Source organism: Dreissena polymorpha, chromosome 13, assembly GCF_020536995.1.
Source record: "Dreissena polymorpha isolate Duluth1 chromosome 13, UMN_Dpol_1.0, whole genome shotgun sequence".
NCBI classification, from domain to species: domain Eukaryota; kingdom Metazoa; phylum Mollusca; class Bivalvia; order Myida; family Dreissenidae; genus Dreissena; species Dreissena polymorpha.
In genome coordinates this window covers 19,292,562-19,311,093 of record NC_068367.1, presented here as the reverse complement: position 1 = coordinate 19,311,093, position 18,532 = coordinate 19,292,562, and the positions used below count along the sequence as shown (strand labels likewise).

Here is an 18,532-nt window from a genome sequence, read left to right as displayed (position 1 = left end):
ATACGAGGTAAACATTAAAATAAACAAAATAGATACATTTAAGTCATTAATTGTGACATTGTTTTGATGCAAAAATGCCTGGAGGAAAAACAAATTGTAAATTTTATACAAACATTTCTGCAAATTTTCCGCTCTCTGCTGAAATAGCTTGCGGAAATTAAAGCCGAAGTAAAACAAAATACTTTCATAGTAGATTGATTTTAGACTCTTTTCCATGAACTTTTGAACTTCATAGCCGTTTCACTTTGTTGGTGATTTCTTTGATGACACGGTATAAAGTTGATCACTATTTTCTCCCGCAGGCTACAATACACTATATTGTATTGCTTATCATCTAAAAATATGTATGCCTTTTAACAAGTAGTTTTATATAAATATTTGCACTTAGGGGTTAAATTAGTGATTCTCTTGAATTTGACAGAAATGTTCAGATAGGGACATTGTTGTTATTGTTTATGGCAGTGTTACAAAATGAGCATGAACAGTGTATAATTCAAGTAAGACGATATACTCATGAATAGTCTAATATTCTACAAAATAATAATTTACAGTTTATTACAACAGGGTGACAATGTAACTATACACAAGTCACATGTGCTTAAATGGCACAATATATATAATGTAGTAGACCCAAATAGCGTCATCAAAAAAACATTTCACTGTCAAAAAACGAGACACCAAAATTACTCTTAGGCTGTGGACAATGAAATCCTTTGTACATCGTCTAAATAGGATATATTTCTTCCATCAAGGCTTAAGTTTTCTTTCTAAACCATTCATAAAACCAAATACTTCTTTTTAGGTTTTTATGTTTTATCGACTAGGCATGAGTTTGCATTACTTGTAAATTGTCGCTAAAGTAGTGGGATATAAAATTGAGAGCTGCAGTGTGTCCTCTACAATAATTGCACTTAATGGCTTGGTATAGTGACATTTAGATTATCTCCTTGAATGTCAGACTTAATTGCGTTCACTTATCTTTATTTAAGAATGAAAGTCTACATAGTTTCTTGTATTTTAATTGCCATTGAAATATTGTGGAAAATTTTAAATGCTTTCAACATAATGTTGAACACAATTTAGTGTCATTACATTGAAAATGTGGTGTCAGCAATTTCAAATGCACCTAAAGAAAGAAGGTCTGTTTTAATGACATATTTTTTATGTTTTTCTTGGGTTTAAAATAGTTGGGAAAGTATACATTTTCAATTAATGTCTAACCTCTAACACAATTTTTATAGCCAATTTCAGAAGTGCAACCAATTTGAAGTGATGTGTTTTTTATGTTGTTTATGTAAAAAAAAAACACTTTTACTATCAGAATGCCTGCAGATATTTGAATATAAATTAAGACAAAATATCACACATCCGTTTTCTGTTTGATAATCGCAACAACTGAGCTGAATCTATGGATACTGTCATGTTTACAAAAGGCTTAAAGTTCTTCTCTGCCATTTTGTCTGTTTGTATTTAGCCTTCAACGCCCATATTGGACATTGATTTTCTCGCTCTAAAGAATACATTAATACATATTTCCAATAAATGGTAGGCGGTTTTTGTGAAGGACATGAAGCACTTTTGAATGATAAAATAATGCGTAATTGAGCATTATTTGAATACTACTTGAAGCCATAGGATAATGTTTGATTGAGTGCCCACCTTGATTGGCTTGTTGATTTTCTTGTTGAAGAACGTAATTTGCTCAATAGTTCATGTTTAGTTATATTACTTCACTGCCATAACTACTTTTTTGTCTGAAATTTATACCCTGATTGTTGTTAGCCTCGACTTCCTGTACTTTTGAGGTCACTTAATATACAAAAAGGTCACAGCATGACCTAATATTTAGCTTTATTTTTCCTAGGAAATTCTTTTGTACATGCTCTGATGTCCGCTTTAGAGTTCAGTGGTTTTTTTGGTTGGCTAGTTTGGCAAGAATGGCTTGAGGAATATCATTCAAAATTTCAAGTGTATTTTTAATATTGAATGACCCCCCTTTGTCAAAATTATAGCCGATTTTACACATAGAAATTTACATATGCACTTTGTAAGCAAGTTGATGTTTTTGTCTTAGCTAGGTCCTTAGGAGTGGCTAGAATGATTTCATTCAAACTTGCAATATGTATTCCCCATATAAAAATAATAGGCAAAATTTGGTAATGCTTGTTTTTAATGTGTCATAATTAAGGGCCTTTTTTAAAAAAGCTCCAAAATTATATGTCAAAGGTCTTTTTTTTCTTTTTAAATCAATTTTTCTTTGAAAAGATGTATGTTCTGCATTTAATGAAAACACATATTGTTATTGTTTATTTATTTCAGTGACAATAGGCTTAATATGCTTATGTCGAAACTTGTGTCTATTATTATTTAAACGGTAATCCACTCAAATTATGTATGCAAGATTATGTACTGAATCATTAACAAAAACGAATTGTCTTTTTTCAGAGGTCCTTCGCGACAAGCAGCGGCCGTTCGTGTGCATTGACCCAGACGCGAGTCTGTTCGAGGCAATACGCACCCTGATCCACAGCCACGTGCACCGACTTCCCGTTGTTGACAAGTACACGGGCAACGCCATCTACATCCTGACTCACAAGCGGATATTGCGCTTCCTATATCTTTATGTATGCAAAGTGGTGAAATATTTTGTTAAAAAATGTCCCTAACAATTTTAAGGCTTTTATCTTTATGTTTGTAGTCTGGTGAAATTTTACGTTCAGAAATGTTCCTAACAATTTTAACACCTCTTCTATCTTTATGTATACAAAGTGGTGAAATTTTTCGTTCAGAGATGTTTCTAACAATTTAAATGCTTCCTCTTATTATACCCCCATTACTGGTAATGGGGGCTATATAGGAGTCACTTTGTTGGTCTATTTCTGTCTGTCGGTCCTTTTGTCCCGAAAATTTCATCTGATCTTCACCAAACTTGGTCAGAAGTTGTATCTAGATGATGTCTAGGTCAGGTTTTAATATGGGCCATGCCGTGTCAAAAACTAGGTCACGGGGTCACTTAGTGCGTTTTAAACAGAAAGTTTGTCTGGACTATAACAATGTCATTTATCGTTAGATTTTAAAATGACTTGGTACCATCATGGGGCGGTGTGTTGCGTGAAAGAAGTACGTCAATGTCTCAAAGGTCAAGGTTTCACTTTGAGTTCAAAGGTAAAATGCTTGTCCAGGCAATAACTTTGTCGTTTATTGTGAAATTTTAAAATCATTTGGCACATTTGTTCACCATCATTGGACGGTGTGTCGCGCGAACCAATTACGATGATATCTCCAAGGTCAAGGTAAAAAATTAGCTTGTCCGAGCCTTAACTATGTTGTTCATTGTGAGATTTTAAAATCATTTGTCACATTTGTTCAACATCATTGGACGGTGTGTCGTGCCAAAGAAGTATGTCAATATCTCCAAGGTCACACTTTTGAGTTCAAAGGTCAAAAATGGCCATAAATGAGCTGGTCCGGGCCATTACTATGTCATTCATTGTGAGATTTTAAAATCATTTAGCACATTTGTTCACCATCATTGGACGGTTTGTCAAGCAAAAGAATTACGTCTATATCTCCAAGGTAAAGGTCACACTTTGAGTTCAAAAGTCAAAATTGGCCATAAATGAGCTTGTCCGGGCCATAACTATGTCGTTCATTGTGAGATTTTAAAATCATTTGGCACATTTGTTCACCATCATTGGACGGTGTGTCGCGCGAAAGAATTATGTTGATGTCTCTAAGGTCAAGGTCACACTTAAAGTTCAAAGGTAAAAAATGTCGGGGACATAACTAACCGTTCATTGTGAGATTTTAAAATCATTTGGCACATGTGTTCACCATCAAAGGACGGTGTGCCGCGCGAAAGAATTACATCGATATCTCCATCCAAGGTCAAGGTCACATTTTTAGTTCAAAGGTCAAACATGGCCATAAATGAGCTACTATGTCGTTCATTGTGAGATTTTAAAATCATTTAGCACATTTGTTCACCATCATCGGATGATGTTTCGCGCAAAAGAATTACGTCAATATCTCCAAGGTCAAGGTCACACTGTGTTCAAAGGTCAAAAATGGCCATAAATGAGCTTGTCCGGGCCATAACTATGTCGTTCATTGTGAGTTTTAAAAATCATTTGTTGACTATCATTGGACGGTGTGTCACACGAAAGAATTCTCAATGGTCAAGGTCACACTTTGAGTTCAAAGTTAAAAAATGGCCATAAAAAATCTTGCCATAACTATGTCATTCATTGTGAGATTTTAAAATGGCTCTGTACATTTATTTTGTTCACAGTCATTGGATGTCATGCGAAAGAATTCAAGAGTTTGAAGGTCAAAATGGCCATAAATGATAATGGCATAATAATTCTTAAAAATCGCCATAAATTAGCTTCTCTTGTTTTGTGAAGACAGCATGCAAAATAGTCTGTGTCAATGCAGCATGTGGGGGTATACGTCACATCTGTGACTGACAAAGCTCTAGTCTTTATGTTTGTAGTGTTTTAATTTTAATATCAGAAAATGTACGTAACAATTTTACACTTCGTCTTTCTTTATGTTTGTAGTGTGATGAAATTTTCCGTTCAGAAATGTTCCTAACAATTTTTATGCTTCTTCTATCTTTATTAGCTCGACTATTATATATGAAATATATATAGTGGAGCTATCCTCACCCCGGTGTCTGCGTTAGCGTGCAAATGTTAAAGTTTTCGTACTACCCCAAATATTTTCTTTTTCCCTTGACATATCGCTTTCATATTTTGTATACTTGTTAACCAACATGGCCCCAACCTATAAACAAGAGCAGACAACTCTATCAAGCATTTTGTCATAATTATGGCCCCTTTTCCACTTAGAATATGCAGCAAATGTTAAAGTTTTCGTACTACCCCATTTATTTTCATTGTCCCTTGACATATTGCTTTCATATTTTGCATACTTGTTTACCAACATCATCCCAACCTAAAAACAAGAACAGACAACTCTATCAAGCATTTTGTCATAATTATTGCCCCTTTTAGACTTAGAATATGCATATTATTGATAAATCTATGTTAAAGTTTGCGTATTACCCCAAATATTTCCTATATCCTTTGACATATTGCTTTTATATGTTTGCTACTTATTAACCAACATGACCCCAACCTATAAACAAGAGCAGACCACTGTATCAAGCATTTTGACATAATTATGGTCCCTTATACACTTAGATAATTTAACATTTTGCTTAAATTGCCATAACTTTATTTATGATCACATTTTATTATTACTTTGACAAGAAAACACACAATACCCCACGCCCCTACCAGAATCCCTCCCCCCCCCTCAACCTCACCCCCCCCCCATTTTTTTTTTAAACATCTAATAAACTACCACACCCCACATTATACCGCCCTCTCCTTTTTCCTTTTTTTTTTTTGAACGATTGTCTAATAAATTATTGAATATGAACAATTTCCTCGTGATGGCTTACATTATACTGTCAAGCACTCGAATAGTCCAGCGCGCTGTCCTCTGACAGCTCTTGTGTTGGTAGTCTAGTGAAATTTTACGTTCAGATATGTTCAGAATAATTTTAACGCTTCCTCTGTCTTTATGTATGCAAAGTGGTAAATTTTATGTTTAGAACTGTAGAAAACATTTTAAGGAAAACATCTGACCCACATCTTTGACTTACCGAAGTTAAAAATTGATCTTTTTTGTTTCAGATCAATGACTTACCGAAGCCTTCATTTTGGAACCAGACCATTAAAGAGCTGGAGATAGGAACGTACAACAATGTCATCACGGTAGGGGCTTTGTAGGACGTTGTGCGTTAAAGTGCTTCCATTATACGTCAAACTGTAGGAGTCAAGGCCTTCTTTGTATAATTGTTGATTTTAATTTAATTTGATAAATTCGTAGAAATTTAAATGATTTTATGAAAATAATCTATAAACATGCGTACATTTCACTTCTTAAATTAACCTTGAAGATTCCATAGGGCATGGTGTAGAGCCGTTTGAAAGCAAGACCTTTGAATGTAAAACTGATTGATTGATACAATTATCTTGTTAAGGAATTTATTTACTATCAACCTTGTATGTTAAAGGATGGGCCTTTATAGGGCAAGGCAATAACATCCATAGTAAATTTTCTATTTTACATAAGTCGTTTCATGCATTTCACACCAAGCAATTTACATCTAACAATTTCACACTGTTTGTTTCACATTATTAATTTCACATCAAACATTTCCTGTAAAAAAAAAACGTTTGACAGTCTGCATTGCCAAATCAAGAACAACACTTCTTGCTTTTATGGAATCTTTCATTTAAAGGAAGTCTCTTCTTAACCAGCGCCCTCACACTACTTTGGGGGAAAGGGTCCGCAGCCCTTAGGAGGGGTAATTTTCGCGGTGTTTCCCTTTTTGGGGGATTTTTTTACTTACTCTCTCATTATTACATTTGAACATGTTTGCACTAAATTCATTGCATTTTTCATAATTTAGTATGTTTGAAAAGATTAAATTGAAATAGAATTGAGATATAATAATCATGAGATGAGACACATCTTTCTATTAAAAAAAAAAAAAAAAAAAAAGATTTTTTTGGAATTTTTTTTCAGGGGAAATTTTCTCCCCCAAAAGGGGAATAAAGTATACTTTTCAGGTGGGGGACTGCCGCCGAAATTCGGCGGCAGATTCGATAGATTGAGGGCCCTGTAAACGAAAATTCACTTAAGGCAGTAATTATGTCATCCCAGATAAGCCTCTGCAGACTGCACATGCTTATCAGGGATGACTCTTTACGCACTCTTACCAAAACGTGTCACAATCAAACATATTCATATCATATCACACCATGTTTTCCTAGGCTACACGGGAGACGACGGTGTACGAAGCCCTGAACCTGTTTGTTGAGCACCGGATATCAGCCCTGCCGGTTGTGGATGATGACAGAAAGGTTGTGGACATCTATGCCAAATTTGACGTGATTGTAAGTGATAGGGGTTGTTATGTTTAAAGAAATTATTATTTAGTTTAAACTTGGGTATTAATATGTTTAATGTAATAAATGTTCAATTTAAACTTTGGCATTGTTATGTTTAAGGTAATAACTGTTAACTTTAAACTTGGGCATTGATATGTTTAAAGTACAAGTAATTGTTAAGTTTAAACTTGGGCATTGATATGTTTAATGTAATAAATGTTCAGTTTAATCTTTGGCATTGCTATGTTTAAGTAATAACTGTTAACTTTAAACTTGGGCATTGATATGTTTAAAGTACAAGTAATTGTTAAGTTTAAACTTGGGCATTGATATGTTTAAAGTATAAGTAACTGTTAAGTTTAAACTTGGGCATTGACATGTTCAACGTACAAGTAATTGTTAAGTTTAAACTTGGGCATTGTTAAGTTTAAAGTAATAATTTATCAATTAAACATGGGCATTGCAAAGTTTAAAGTAATACATTATAAGTTAAAACTTAGGCATTGTTAAGCTTAAAGTAATTATAGAGGAGTTTTAATTTGGGAGTTGTTAAGTTTAAGTAATTATTGATAAGCTTTAATTTTGCAGTTGTTAAGTTTAAAGTTATTATTGATAAGTTTAATGGGTATTGTTAAGTTAAGAATTATTATTGACAAGTTTAAAGGGAGTTGTTAAAGTTACACTTATTATGATAAAGATAAAAGGGAGTTGTTTAAGTTTAAAGTAATAATGGATAAGTTTAAACTTTCAATCAAAATGCTTAAATTTTAATTTGGAAAGTGTTAACTTTAAATTGGTAAGTGTTTTTTGGCTACTTGATAAGGTCTTACTTGAAATTTAATTAGTTTAATTTTTAAAGGTGTGAATATTACCTAGATAAGTTTCAAATCAATTTTAATAAGTTTAAATTGCAAAAGTTCAACTTTACTTCATAGAGAGGTTTAAAATTAAAATGTATGTCTCGAATGTTGGTATCAATTCTGATTGGAATTCACTCTACATTTGATTGGAATTCATTCATGTTGAGAAGCACATATATGTTTATAGATAGGATTTAAAATATGTCATCGTAACATGTTTAGAATTCTTTCATATTTGTTACACATATTAGAAGGGAAAAAAATAGGAACAATTCAATATAAAAGAAATAGAATCAATAGAAAAAATCAATGGGGGTGTGGGGGTTTTGTTAGAAACTGATATTATAGTACCGGTATATATCATGGAATTGTACAAAATGTGTTTGTAGAATCTGGCTGCTGAAAAGACGTATAACAACTTGGGCATCACTATCCAGCAAGCGTTGCAGCACAGAAAAGGGGTAAGCAAATAAAGCCAAGTGGCAGAACGTTGGTTATTCTAAGGAAAGCAAAGAAATCTCTGAAATTGATTTTAATTTACACAATTACTTAAATTAAGATTTAGGTATTGTGCTGAAATTAAGTATTTAGGTATAGCATAGATACAGAAAAAGGTTTGTTTTGCGCAATAAAAGTTAATTAATTGTAAAATGTTTTAAACCATGGTTATGGCATAGTGTCTATTGTTACCAATGTTCGTGAAACAAAAGTCTGTAACAAAAATAATAAGTAAAAAGTATAAACAATCATTCTTGATGAATGTCAAAGGCTTAAAGTTTTCTTAAGCCATATTTACTGAATTGTGTGAACTAAGGCTGTTTAGGATTTTATAACGAGTGTCAAATCTTTTTATCACATGCTTTTCAATTAGGAAAGTAAAGTACCTACACCTCTTGATAATTCAGGAAAGTTGTTATACCCCGCCATAGTCTGTTGTCCGCACGTTTGTGTCCGGAGCCATATCTTGGAAGTGCTTTAATTGGTGGATTTCATTGAAACATGGTCTGAGTATATATATATGGATAAGAGGATGATGCATGCCAAATGGCATTGTACACCATCTGTTAATAACGGAGTTATGGCCCTTTGTATCTAAAAAAAAATGCTTTTTTAGCTGAGTGTCAAATATAACACTTATGTGTCTAGAAGCATATTGGCGGGGGATATCAATTCAACAAATTTGCTTGTAAACATTGCGGTATGTCTCTTGGTATTGAAATGTTACTTCGCAAAAATAACCCTAATGTGATTGGTCAGTCAAACAACAAGTATCCAAGGAAAACACTGAAATAGCTGTATTATGCATAAAATATACATAATGGTTATATTAGAAAGAAAATAATGAGTAGCATGCGATAAAGAAATACTTGAAGCAAAAACTTCTTTGACCAAATATGGTAATCGTAGCCATGTAGATAATGGAACTTAGTGTACGGACATTTCAGGCAAGCTAGCTGGTTTGAGGGGGGTGTGAAATGAAATACTTGTACGGAATCTTATTTGACCTAATGTGGTAATTGATAATGGTGTACGGACATTTCAGGCAAGCTGGTTTGAGGGCGTTGTGAAATGCGTGGAGACGGACTCCCTGAAGATAGTGGTGGACAAGATCGTGCGTGCAGAGGTGCACAGGCTCGTGATTGTTGACGAGGAGGACCACGTAATAGGCATCATCTCCCTCTCCGACCTGCTGAACCACCTCATACTGAAACCCATGGGCAGTGGTACGTTCACATTGGCCTTGTATCAAGAACTTACTTGAGTGAATGATCTGACTCGACTGGAATCAACTTTGAATGTTTTCTCAATTTTTAGCTCGGCTGTGTTCGGAGAAAACCCGAGGTATTGTCATAGCCAGCTCGTCGTCAGCCGTCCAACGTAGGCGTCATGCTAAAACCTTAAACCTTAATTGGCTCTCAAATCAAATTGCTTCCACCTACAACTTTGAAACTTCATATGTAGATGTACCTTGATGAGTTCTACACGCCACACCCATTTTTGGGTCACTAGGTCAAAGGTCAAGGTCACTGTGACCTCTAATATAAAACTTTAACATAGGCTCTAAAGTCAAATTGCTTCCACCTACAACTTTGAAACTTTTTATGTAGATGCACCTTGATGAGTTCTACACGCCACACCCATTTTTGGGTCACTAGGTCAAGATCAAGGTCACTGTGACCTCTAAAAAAAATATAAATAATAATTTTCTGACAAGCTTTCGCAGCCGAGCGTGACACCCGTTATGCGGTGCTCTTGTTGGTATGACTTATGGTCATCTCCCTGTCAGACCTGCTGTCAGCCTGACCTTTCTCATACTAAAACCCATGGGCAATGGTTCATGCACTGTTTGTTGATTTTGTATGATTTTTATTTGTTCCCCCTATCCAAAGGTATCTTGTTAAATTTCAAAACTTTGTCATACATGCCATATGTCCCGGATTGTCCGGGACAGTCCCGGAAATGAAGAACTTGTCCCGCTGTCCCGGAAATCTGTCAAATGTCCCGGAATTTACAAAATCCATATATACATGTACCTTATCTTAGGCTTAACTGCACCTCGAATCTGTGTATATCTGCAGCGTCTCCATGACAATGCCTACCCAAATAGGCAGACTACGCTACGTGTCAAAATCGATCAATTAACAGGGGCACTGTTATCATATCGATTGTCTCACGTTCGCGGTCAAACTGAAAAGGCGGCATTGTTTAATGTGGTTGTTAATTGACTTTAATCTGCTACGTCATTATTTCCCGCTGCGTAAGGGCAAAGATAGTTGTTCACATATCTGAAGTCCAACATCGCTGAGTAAAAAATTAAAAGCTGTTTATGTTCGCATGTTTAACTGACAAAGAAGTTGAGTAAAAAAGTAAGCATATAAAAAGATCACGAGTGAAATGTGTGTAGCAGTGAAACAAGTGAGTAACTAATGTGTGACTGTCCGGATTTTAAGTTGACGATCTACCTGTACTGTTTTGTTGTATTTGTTTTCTTGTGATAGGTTGTTTGTATTGTGACTTGATTTGAGTTGACGATCTAACGGTACTGTATTGTTGTATTTTTTATTATATAAATGTTATAAATGAATAAAGGCGTATCAACAACTACGCGTTACACACCGGTCTTAATAACAATAACGCAGTGACGTCACCATCGATGTTTAGAACGCTTACACTGAAAACACATGGCTTGTATCTAGTAACGGAAGTAGTAATGTTTAATTTGACGTTAATAGATCAAGTGTATTTCGGATAGGCTTCCGAACTCTTGCAATTAACGATGCGAAACAAAAAAAAACATACCAAAAATGCATATGTCTATAAATATCGCTACATTTTATACATGTCCCGGAAAATCGGCAAAAGTCCCGGACAATTTAACTCAATGTCCCGGAATTGGTCTGAAAAATTATGGCATGTATGACTTTGTGTTGATGGTACCATTTACTGAAACCCATGCGCAGTGGTAAGTCAACAGTGTGGGCCTGTTGATTTGGAGTGATTTTCATGCGCCCCCCCCCCCCCCCAAATCCCTTCTCTTCAAAGGTCACTTTTGACCATAACTTTGTATCACAAACATACTTCTGTCAACATTCTGAATAAACTTTGAGTTTTTTCTCAAATTTTGAGATGAGTTTGGTCATCATGCTTAATTCGGTGGTCACAGAAATGTTTTTAGGTTTGGAGCCTGATTCAATGCAAAGATTGAGGAGGTATATGTGCATATTCTTGTGAGATTGTTCGTGAGCTGACCGGCATTCTTAACATTCAGCTGATCGCAGACTCAGATCTTATTTTCTCTGTTGAACTCCCAAAAATTGAGAATATTCATTATACTTATTCATCATGTGCCTGTTGATTGATTTTCCTCTTCCTTCTGAAATCAAATTTTGCCGTAAAACAATTTGACCTTGCTGTAACTTTGTCACATATTATGCAATATTAAAATGTCACAGCTTGTTTATGACTCAAATATCATGTAAAGGGATCTATCTTCTGTCAATCAATTGTTTATCAGTCACTATTTATCATAATGAGATTGATCTTTTCATTTCAGAAGTTCCAGAGAAGAAAACCTCCACATCCTGAAGCCAGACTTTCAACACAAGATGGAGGTGATACATTCATGAAGGACTGGCCAATCAAAAAACCAGTTTAACAATTCCTAATTTGAATGGCCAATCAGAATATGTTTAGCAAAGTCCAAATTAAATTGGCCAATCAAAATTTACTGGCCAATCATAATAAGTTAAACACATGGTTTTCCAATCTTTTTCTATGTGTAGAAATATTATCTTATTTAAGTGAAACGTGTGGCTACAGGGATCTAAATGTTGAAAATAAGTGATGAACAGAGTCATGTTGTGATTGGCAGATGTCCACAGATTGGATGTTACGTGCATTTTGATTGGCCCATTTGAAATTGTTGGGAAATACCTGTGAAAATGATTTACAGATGGCAAAGTGAAATGTGCTGTGATGTGATTGGATGTTGAATGTAACATCTCAACTGAAAAGAGAAAAGACAGATAAAAACACGCTTGGTTATGCTAGTTTCTAAACCGTTCATGTTTTACATTTACCATGTTAATGAACTTTACTTCATCTTGGTATTTTGAGACACTTGTTCAAAATGTAATGTATCCAAGCTAACCAGATTTCATTTGCCATATTGGCTGCTGTTTGCATTTTGTTTAGCAAGATCATCTATATCAGTTTATCCGAGTAATTGTTTGTACTTTTGTGGAGTGTTTTATTTTTGTAACTAAGGTTTTGGTGAATCTTTAAAGGGGTTTTAAGCCAGTAAGTCTGTGCTTAAGCATCTATTGATATATTGCTATATTTAAATGTTGGATTATGATAGTTGCCAACCTAAACAATGTTTTTATTTCATTAACAGTTGATAGATTTGTATCTTTAATGTCTCTCATGCATGTGTATGGCAATTATCCACTTCACAAGTGGATGTCAATTTATTGAAGAGTTAAGTAATCTAGAAGTATCAAACTGAATTTGTATGTGTATGCCAATATCCCCTTCAAAAGTGGATGTCAATTTATGTAAGAGATTAAGTAATTTACAACTAAAAAACTGATTTTTTATGATGTGAGGGTTTCAACCTTTACCACTCTGCATATATTGAGTTAGCTTAATATCTACAATCACATATTTGTTTTACTATTAATACATTGGATAAATAAGACTAAACTATGTTTAATTTAGATACTTATGTATTTGTTAACTGGCATATTGAATGGTAAATATAAGGCTATGAACAATTCATATTTTAAACATATGTGCTATTGTACTGGGCAGAATTCAGGGCTTTTTTTGCTAACATTATAGCAGTTATTGGGTCTTATAATTCTCAATCGCAGAAGTGATGTTTTACCATATCCAAGTGAAAAAATCCCAATTCATCGTTTTACTAATTTATGTTCAGTAATAGACAACAGAAGTCTAGAAATAAAGAGATGTGATGTTGTAATATCCATGTAAGTTTAATCACCAACAGTGAAAATTTTATTTGTCAAACAATTATTTTTTTCCCAAATCAAGAGTAAATTAATTGCTAAATTTAATGGGTGTATGCTAATTGCCAAATTAATGAGATAAAGCCCTGTTTTTTTAGCATGTTTGATTCTGAACATAGGTTGCATTATGGCTAACTAAGACTTTGTTGCTCACAGTTTATTGAAGGCTTTTACAGCAGTGCTATAATGGTTACGGCCCTAATTTGTTGCTGAATTATTGTCAGCGTTATTTATAAAACATTGAATCTAGATGGGATCAAATTGTCTTGCAGTTGTTAACATTGTCAAAAATAAATCAATGGAGGGTTGAGCTGAACATAATAGTGTCTGATATAGGAAAGTGAAGCAGATATAGCAGTTTTCATCTTGGTCCTATAAATTGTGTACGTTTTTTTTCCATGAAAATCAGTGTGGAGGGAGGGTTAATTAAGTGAACTTTTCTTTCAACATTGTCATAAGGATGTTGTTTTGTTTTGTCATTCCATTTATTACAGTGTTGGAACAGGAGACTGGTATAAAATTTCGAAGTTGTTATGGCACTTTTCCATAAGTACTGTTCTTGAAATAAGTGTTTTCTAAGTGAAACGTAAACTTGTTCAAGTAAACATACAACATAACTAATTCTTTATTTGAAATCTACCATAATAACACAATATTTTGCAAATCATAGTTTTTTGTTTTCAAATTTCATATTCACATTTTTAGATTGATTGATGGTTATTTAAACAGAATATGGTCAAAATAAATTTTCATGTTCATGTCTCTCCCAAATTATAACCAAAGAAATTTATCTGTGTATACAAAAAAAGAATTTGATGGGGTACCATTACTTTTTATAGTCAAGTGTCTATGTTAAATTGTTTGTTATATACACGCATTTCATTAATTCATTTAATTCTGTAACAAATTATTACTTTATCAAATATACCTTCCAAAGGAATGGGCTTCTGTTTGCTCTGGATTGTTTAAACATGACTACAATGGTTGTGTTTGAAAGAAAAACGAAACTATGGTCTTATTCTTTAAAATAAAACGAGTTTTCTGTAGTCTGCAAATAAATTATAATTTATGCAGATTTATGGATTTTAATTTTTGACAGTGATTGAAAAGGAAGCATATTTGTGATTTTCTGAGGAATAGTGTCGTGTCTATTTTGGATACCTTATAAATAGGTGTAATGGAGACCAAATCGATACCTAACCCTAACCCTTTACAGCAAACCTTAGTGGTATTCAATGAGGAATAGTGGTACATTCAACTAAATAAGGTTGCATATTGCTAACATTTAGTGCAGTTGTTAATTTTTGTTAATAATAATGCTGTTTGGCAAAATAGCCTTTGAACTGTGTTGACACTCTTTTAATTTCTTGTTCGTTTCAATTCAAATTGTTCAATGTCAAACCATAAAGTGTGAAACAATAAATTCTAGTGGTCCTAGATGTTTTGTATTTAGGCACATGTACGTGATCAACATTTGTTAAGCGTTGTGGCATACTGTATACAATTATTTTGTACCATTGTATGTTGACTTTGTTGGGATCCACTTGAATGTTTGCACGGTATTGATCACCTTAGCAAGAATTTGTTATATTATATCAAAAATAAAGAAGCCAGTGTTGCTTTTCTCTTTATAATTTTCTGCTTTTAAGTATTTGAAAGAATGCTAAAATTACGACATCATAGGGTTTGCTTGTCCACATGTTCCTTATGCAAACTCCATATGTCCTATCAAAAGTTGTGTTACATAGTGTTAATGAATTGTGATGCAATTTCTTGAACAACTCATATCAGAGAAGTAAAAATTTTTCTCATGAAATCTATCATCGTTTATTTAACCAGAAACGTGATCATTTGTTTAAATTACCTACGAGTTTACTCCCTAACAACATAATGCACGTCATTGCACAAGTGTGTATATATGCTAAAAAGATAAACCACGTCTTCAATAAACACATGAATAACATGTAATATGCCTGAAAAATCGTAGAAATCTTACCCCACCCACATTTTCTGAAAACGATACATCAGCTCTTAATCGTTTATTACCTGGATGGCGGATCGCATTTACAGTCTCTCTCTTTGTGCAAACATCCACAGACGTCACACAGTTGTTTCTTCAATTTATTTAACCAGTATGCTCCTTTAGAACAGTTTTGAACGCAACATGTTAAAGCCATAACGATATCCAACAATATTTTGACTCGCAATTCAGGCGTAGTAACTCTTCAAGGCAAGTTGGTTTTGCGCATGCGCATTGTGAAACTGTTAATCCGTGTATATGTTTATCACGGCAATAGTTGTATTAATAACGTCCATTTTATAAAGGGTCAAGATAATTTCTTATCTCCTATCTAAATATGCTAGGGATATAATATAAACTAGAATAATTCTGTTAAAATCACACAACCATTGCTGTTACTAAATACAATGTTAGGATCAAACTTCGTTTACTTTTGCTTATAGAACTAACATGCGATCAAATTATAGGTAAATAAAGGTTATTAATTTTCTATACATAAATAGCACCAGTGAACTTTCCCCGTTTTCCCGCCAAAACTAAACAGGGGAGGCAAATCCGTTCTTAGAAAACAAGTGCCGAAAAATATTTATGCCCGGTCATTTTCTCCTCTCCTGTAACTTGTTAACACCGATTTACGTATTTTATGTATACAAACCACTATTTTCACTGTAAGAATACTATTCACTTCGCAGAAGAACACACATTTTTCGCAAAAACGGAAAATGAAATTTCGTCATACGATTTCGAGGTCCAAAGATAACTTTTGCCTTGACTTCAGCTTTCACGATTTCGACATTGTTAAATCACGCGTAACGAGACTGCCGAGATAACGCGAGATTAAGGGTTCGGGGGGGGGGGGGGGGTTCTGCCAGTATTCGCTCTACACACCTTACGGCTTACCTGTCCGCTATATTGACTTTATAAATTAAATAAAAGCGATAAATTGCCAATGTATAACTACTAAAATCATTCTTTAGTTTTATTATAACGTTCAATGACCATCTGCTCGATAATATTTCATTACCATTGTAAATTACGGCGCCGTAAATTAACTACTGACAAACATAATAAGATCATAACTCTGTACTGTGTGCAGAAACCTTTCAGAAATTAAAACAACCCCAGACTTTTATAATTTTTGAGTGCAAGTTAATTTAAACCCACCCACTTATTAAAAATATACATTTTTTTTTCTTATATTAGCTCATTTTTGCTAAATTTTCAGAAAGACCGGTAATAACCATTTGGTATTTGCACATTTCAGTAAACATAAGACTACTTAATTTATTGTTAAATATGTTTGATTTGTAAATTGTATAATTATCTATATATTTTTATTAGTTCTGTTGCAAGCCTAACAAGCCTTAAATACATAATAAAAGCCTAAAATACATAAAAATAATATTGTTGACAACTATAATATTATTATTAATATTATTTAAGATCATTTTTAAGCAAAAGTAAGTCCCCAATTCCAAGCTTACCCCGCTTTACAACTACCCGCTATAAGTCTGATTAACTTTCGGAGTTTCCTTTGGGGTTTTGTACAGTCGGTAAAAAATTAAATTAAATACTACTCTGGCCGGCGACAATAATTGTTATAATTATTATCAACGTAGACATTGTATACAGCCGCACAAGTTAAACTGTCAGAATAAAAAGCGTGTTTTAATAGCTTAATTACGTTACCTGATATCATATGCTATTTACTCCGATGTTTATTCGGAATTTTTCGCCCGAGGAATCCCACACTTTTTGAGAAACCCGTCAGGTAGGTCAGAGCGGTCATATTAGTGCCGCGTAGCCGCATAACCAAAACGGGACAATACCCATAATTCACTCTTATTCCGGATGGCGATATACAAAGGCCGACATTTTGTTATAAACTTAATTGTTGCTTCTGTTTCGCTAGATTCTTCTGTTTAACAGAATAGAGAAGTTTTTGTATTGCGTTAAAACATTCTCCGTATATATATCCGTGTATTTCTGTTTCGTTTTGTGTATTTGTTTGTTTGTTCAAGGCAAAGTATGCCTCAAACACGTGGCTCATGTGGACACAAAGGCAGCATGGGACAACCATGGTAGCTGCCTGTCGTGTTCAGGATGTACCCAGGATAACTGCTGTCCTTTCTGTGAGCATTGGTCTGCTGATACCTGGGCCATTAAGCGTCGACCCTTCAAGAGTCGTGGACGCAACAAGAATAGTTCAGATCAAAGTAGGGAAAGTTCCGTGTGTCGGGACTTTTCACCACACGATCTTGACCATACTACACCAGTAGCTGCCAGGCATCGGTCCCTACCCCGTGACGAAACCGGACAAAATTTGCCCGGTCCGTTCATCGGGAATGACCATTTGAATGACTCGGCATCAGATCAACGTAGGAAAAGTTCCGTGTGTCGGGACTTTTCACCACACGATCTTGACCATATGCCATCAGTAGCTGCCAGGCATCGGTCCCTACCCCGTGACGACACCGGACAAAATTTGCCCGGTCCGTTCATCGGGAATGACCAGTTGACCGGTCCGGAGACTTCACCGGTCACCGGGCACCGGTCACCGGTCAACATTGACCGGTCACCGGTCATGCATTGACCGGTCATCGGTCACCGGTCACTGACCGGTCCGGTCACCGGTCATGCTATGACCGGTCACCGGTCAACCGGTCATTGACCGGTCCGGTCACCGGTCATGCTGTGACCGGTCCGGTAACCGGCCACCGGTCACCGGTCATTGACCGGTTATGTAATGTCCGATCCGGTCACCGGTTTTCGGTCTGTGCCACAGACCGTTCCGGTCACCGTAGATGTTGACACTACCTTGTCAGTACTCCACAAAGGTAGACGCAGCCGCGTTTCTACTGTGAGTCACAGACGTAAACGTGTAGTGTCTGATGTTTCGGACTACTCCTCCACCTCGGGCTCGTCGTCGTATGACTCATCGTCTACTTCAAATAGCCCTCATCATTACCGGAGGGGACGTCGTTCACGCTCACAGACTTGGCGAAATTGCCGGTCCGCCGGTCCTGACCGGCAGATTTTAATTTGGTCCGGCAGGTTTAACAAGAATGTCGGTCCTGGTGACCGGCAAAATGTGAAATGATTGCAAACAAATCGTGTTTTTTTTTCAAGTTGAAAATTCGGAGATCAAATCGC

General features: G+C 35.1%; 1 protein-coding gene across 10 annotated transcripts in view; it reads left to right on the top strand.

Annotated features, from left to right (window-relative positions):
- The window catches only part of LOC127856499 (5'-AMP-activated protein kinase subunit gamma-1-like), a 423,354-nt gene extending 408,386 nt beyond the window's left edge, over window positions 1-14,968 (top strand). For all 10 annotated transcript variants that reach the window (XM_052392758.1, XM_052392757.1, XM_052392764.1 and 7 more), the window contains 6 exons: window positions 2,446-2,624; window positions 5,706-5,786; window positions 6,852-6,974; window positions 8,218-8,289; window positions 9,372-9,552; window positions 11,883-14,968. In XM_052392758.1, the coding sequence (XP_052248718.1) occupies window positions 2,446-2,624; window positions 5,706-5,786; window positions 6,852-6,974; window positions 8,218-8,289; window positions 9,372-9,552; window positions 11,883-11,914 (668 nt within the window). In that variant the 3' untranslated portion in view covers window positions 11,915-14,968. The remainder of the gene's footprint in view (window positions 1-2,445; window positions 2,625-5,705; window positions 5,787-6,851; window positions 6,975-8,217; window positions 8,290-9,371; window positions 9,553-11,882) is intronic.
- Window positions 14,969-18,532: the final 3,564 nt, after the last annotated feature.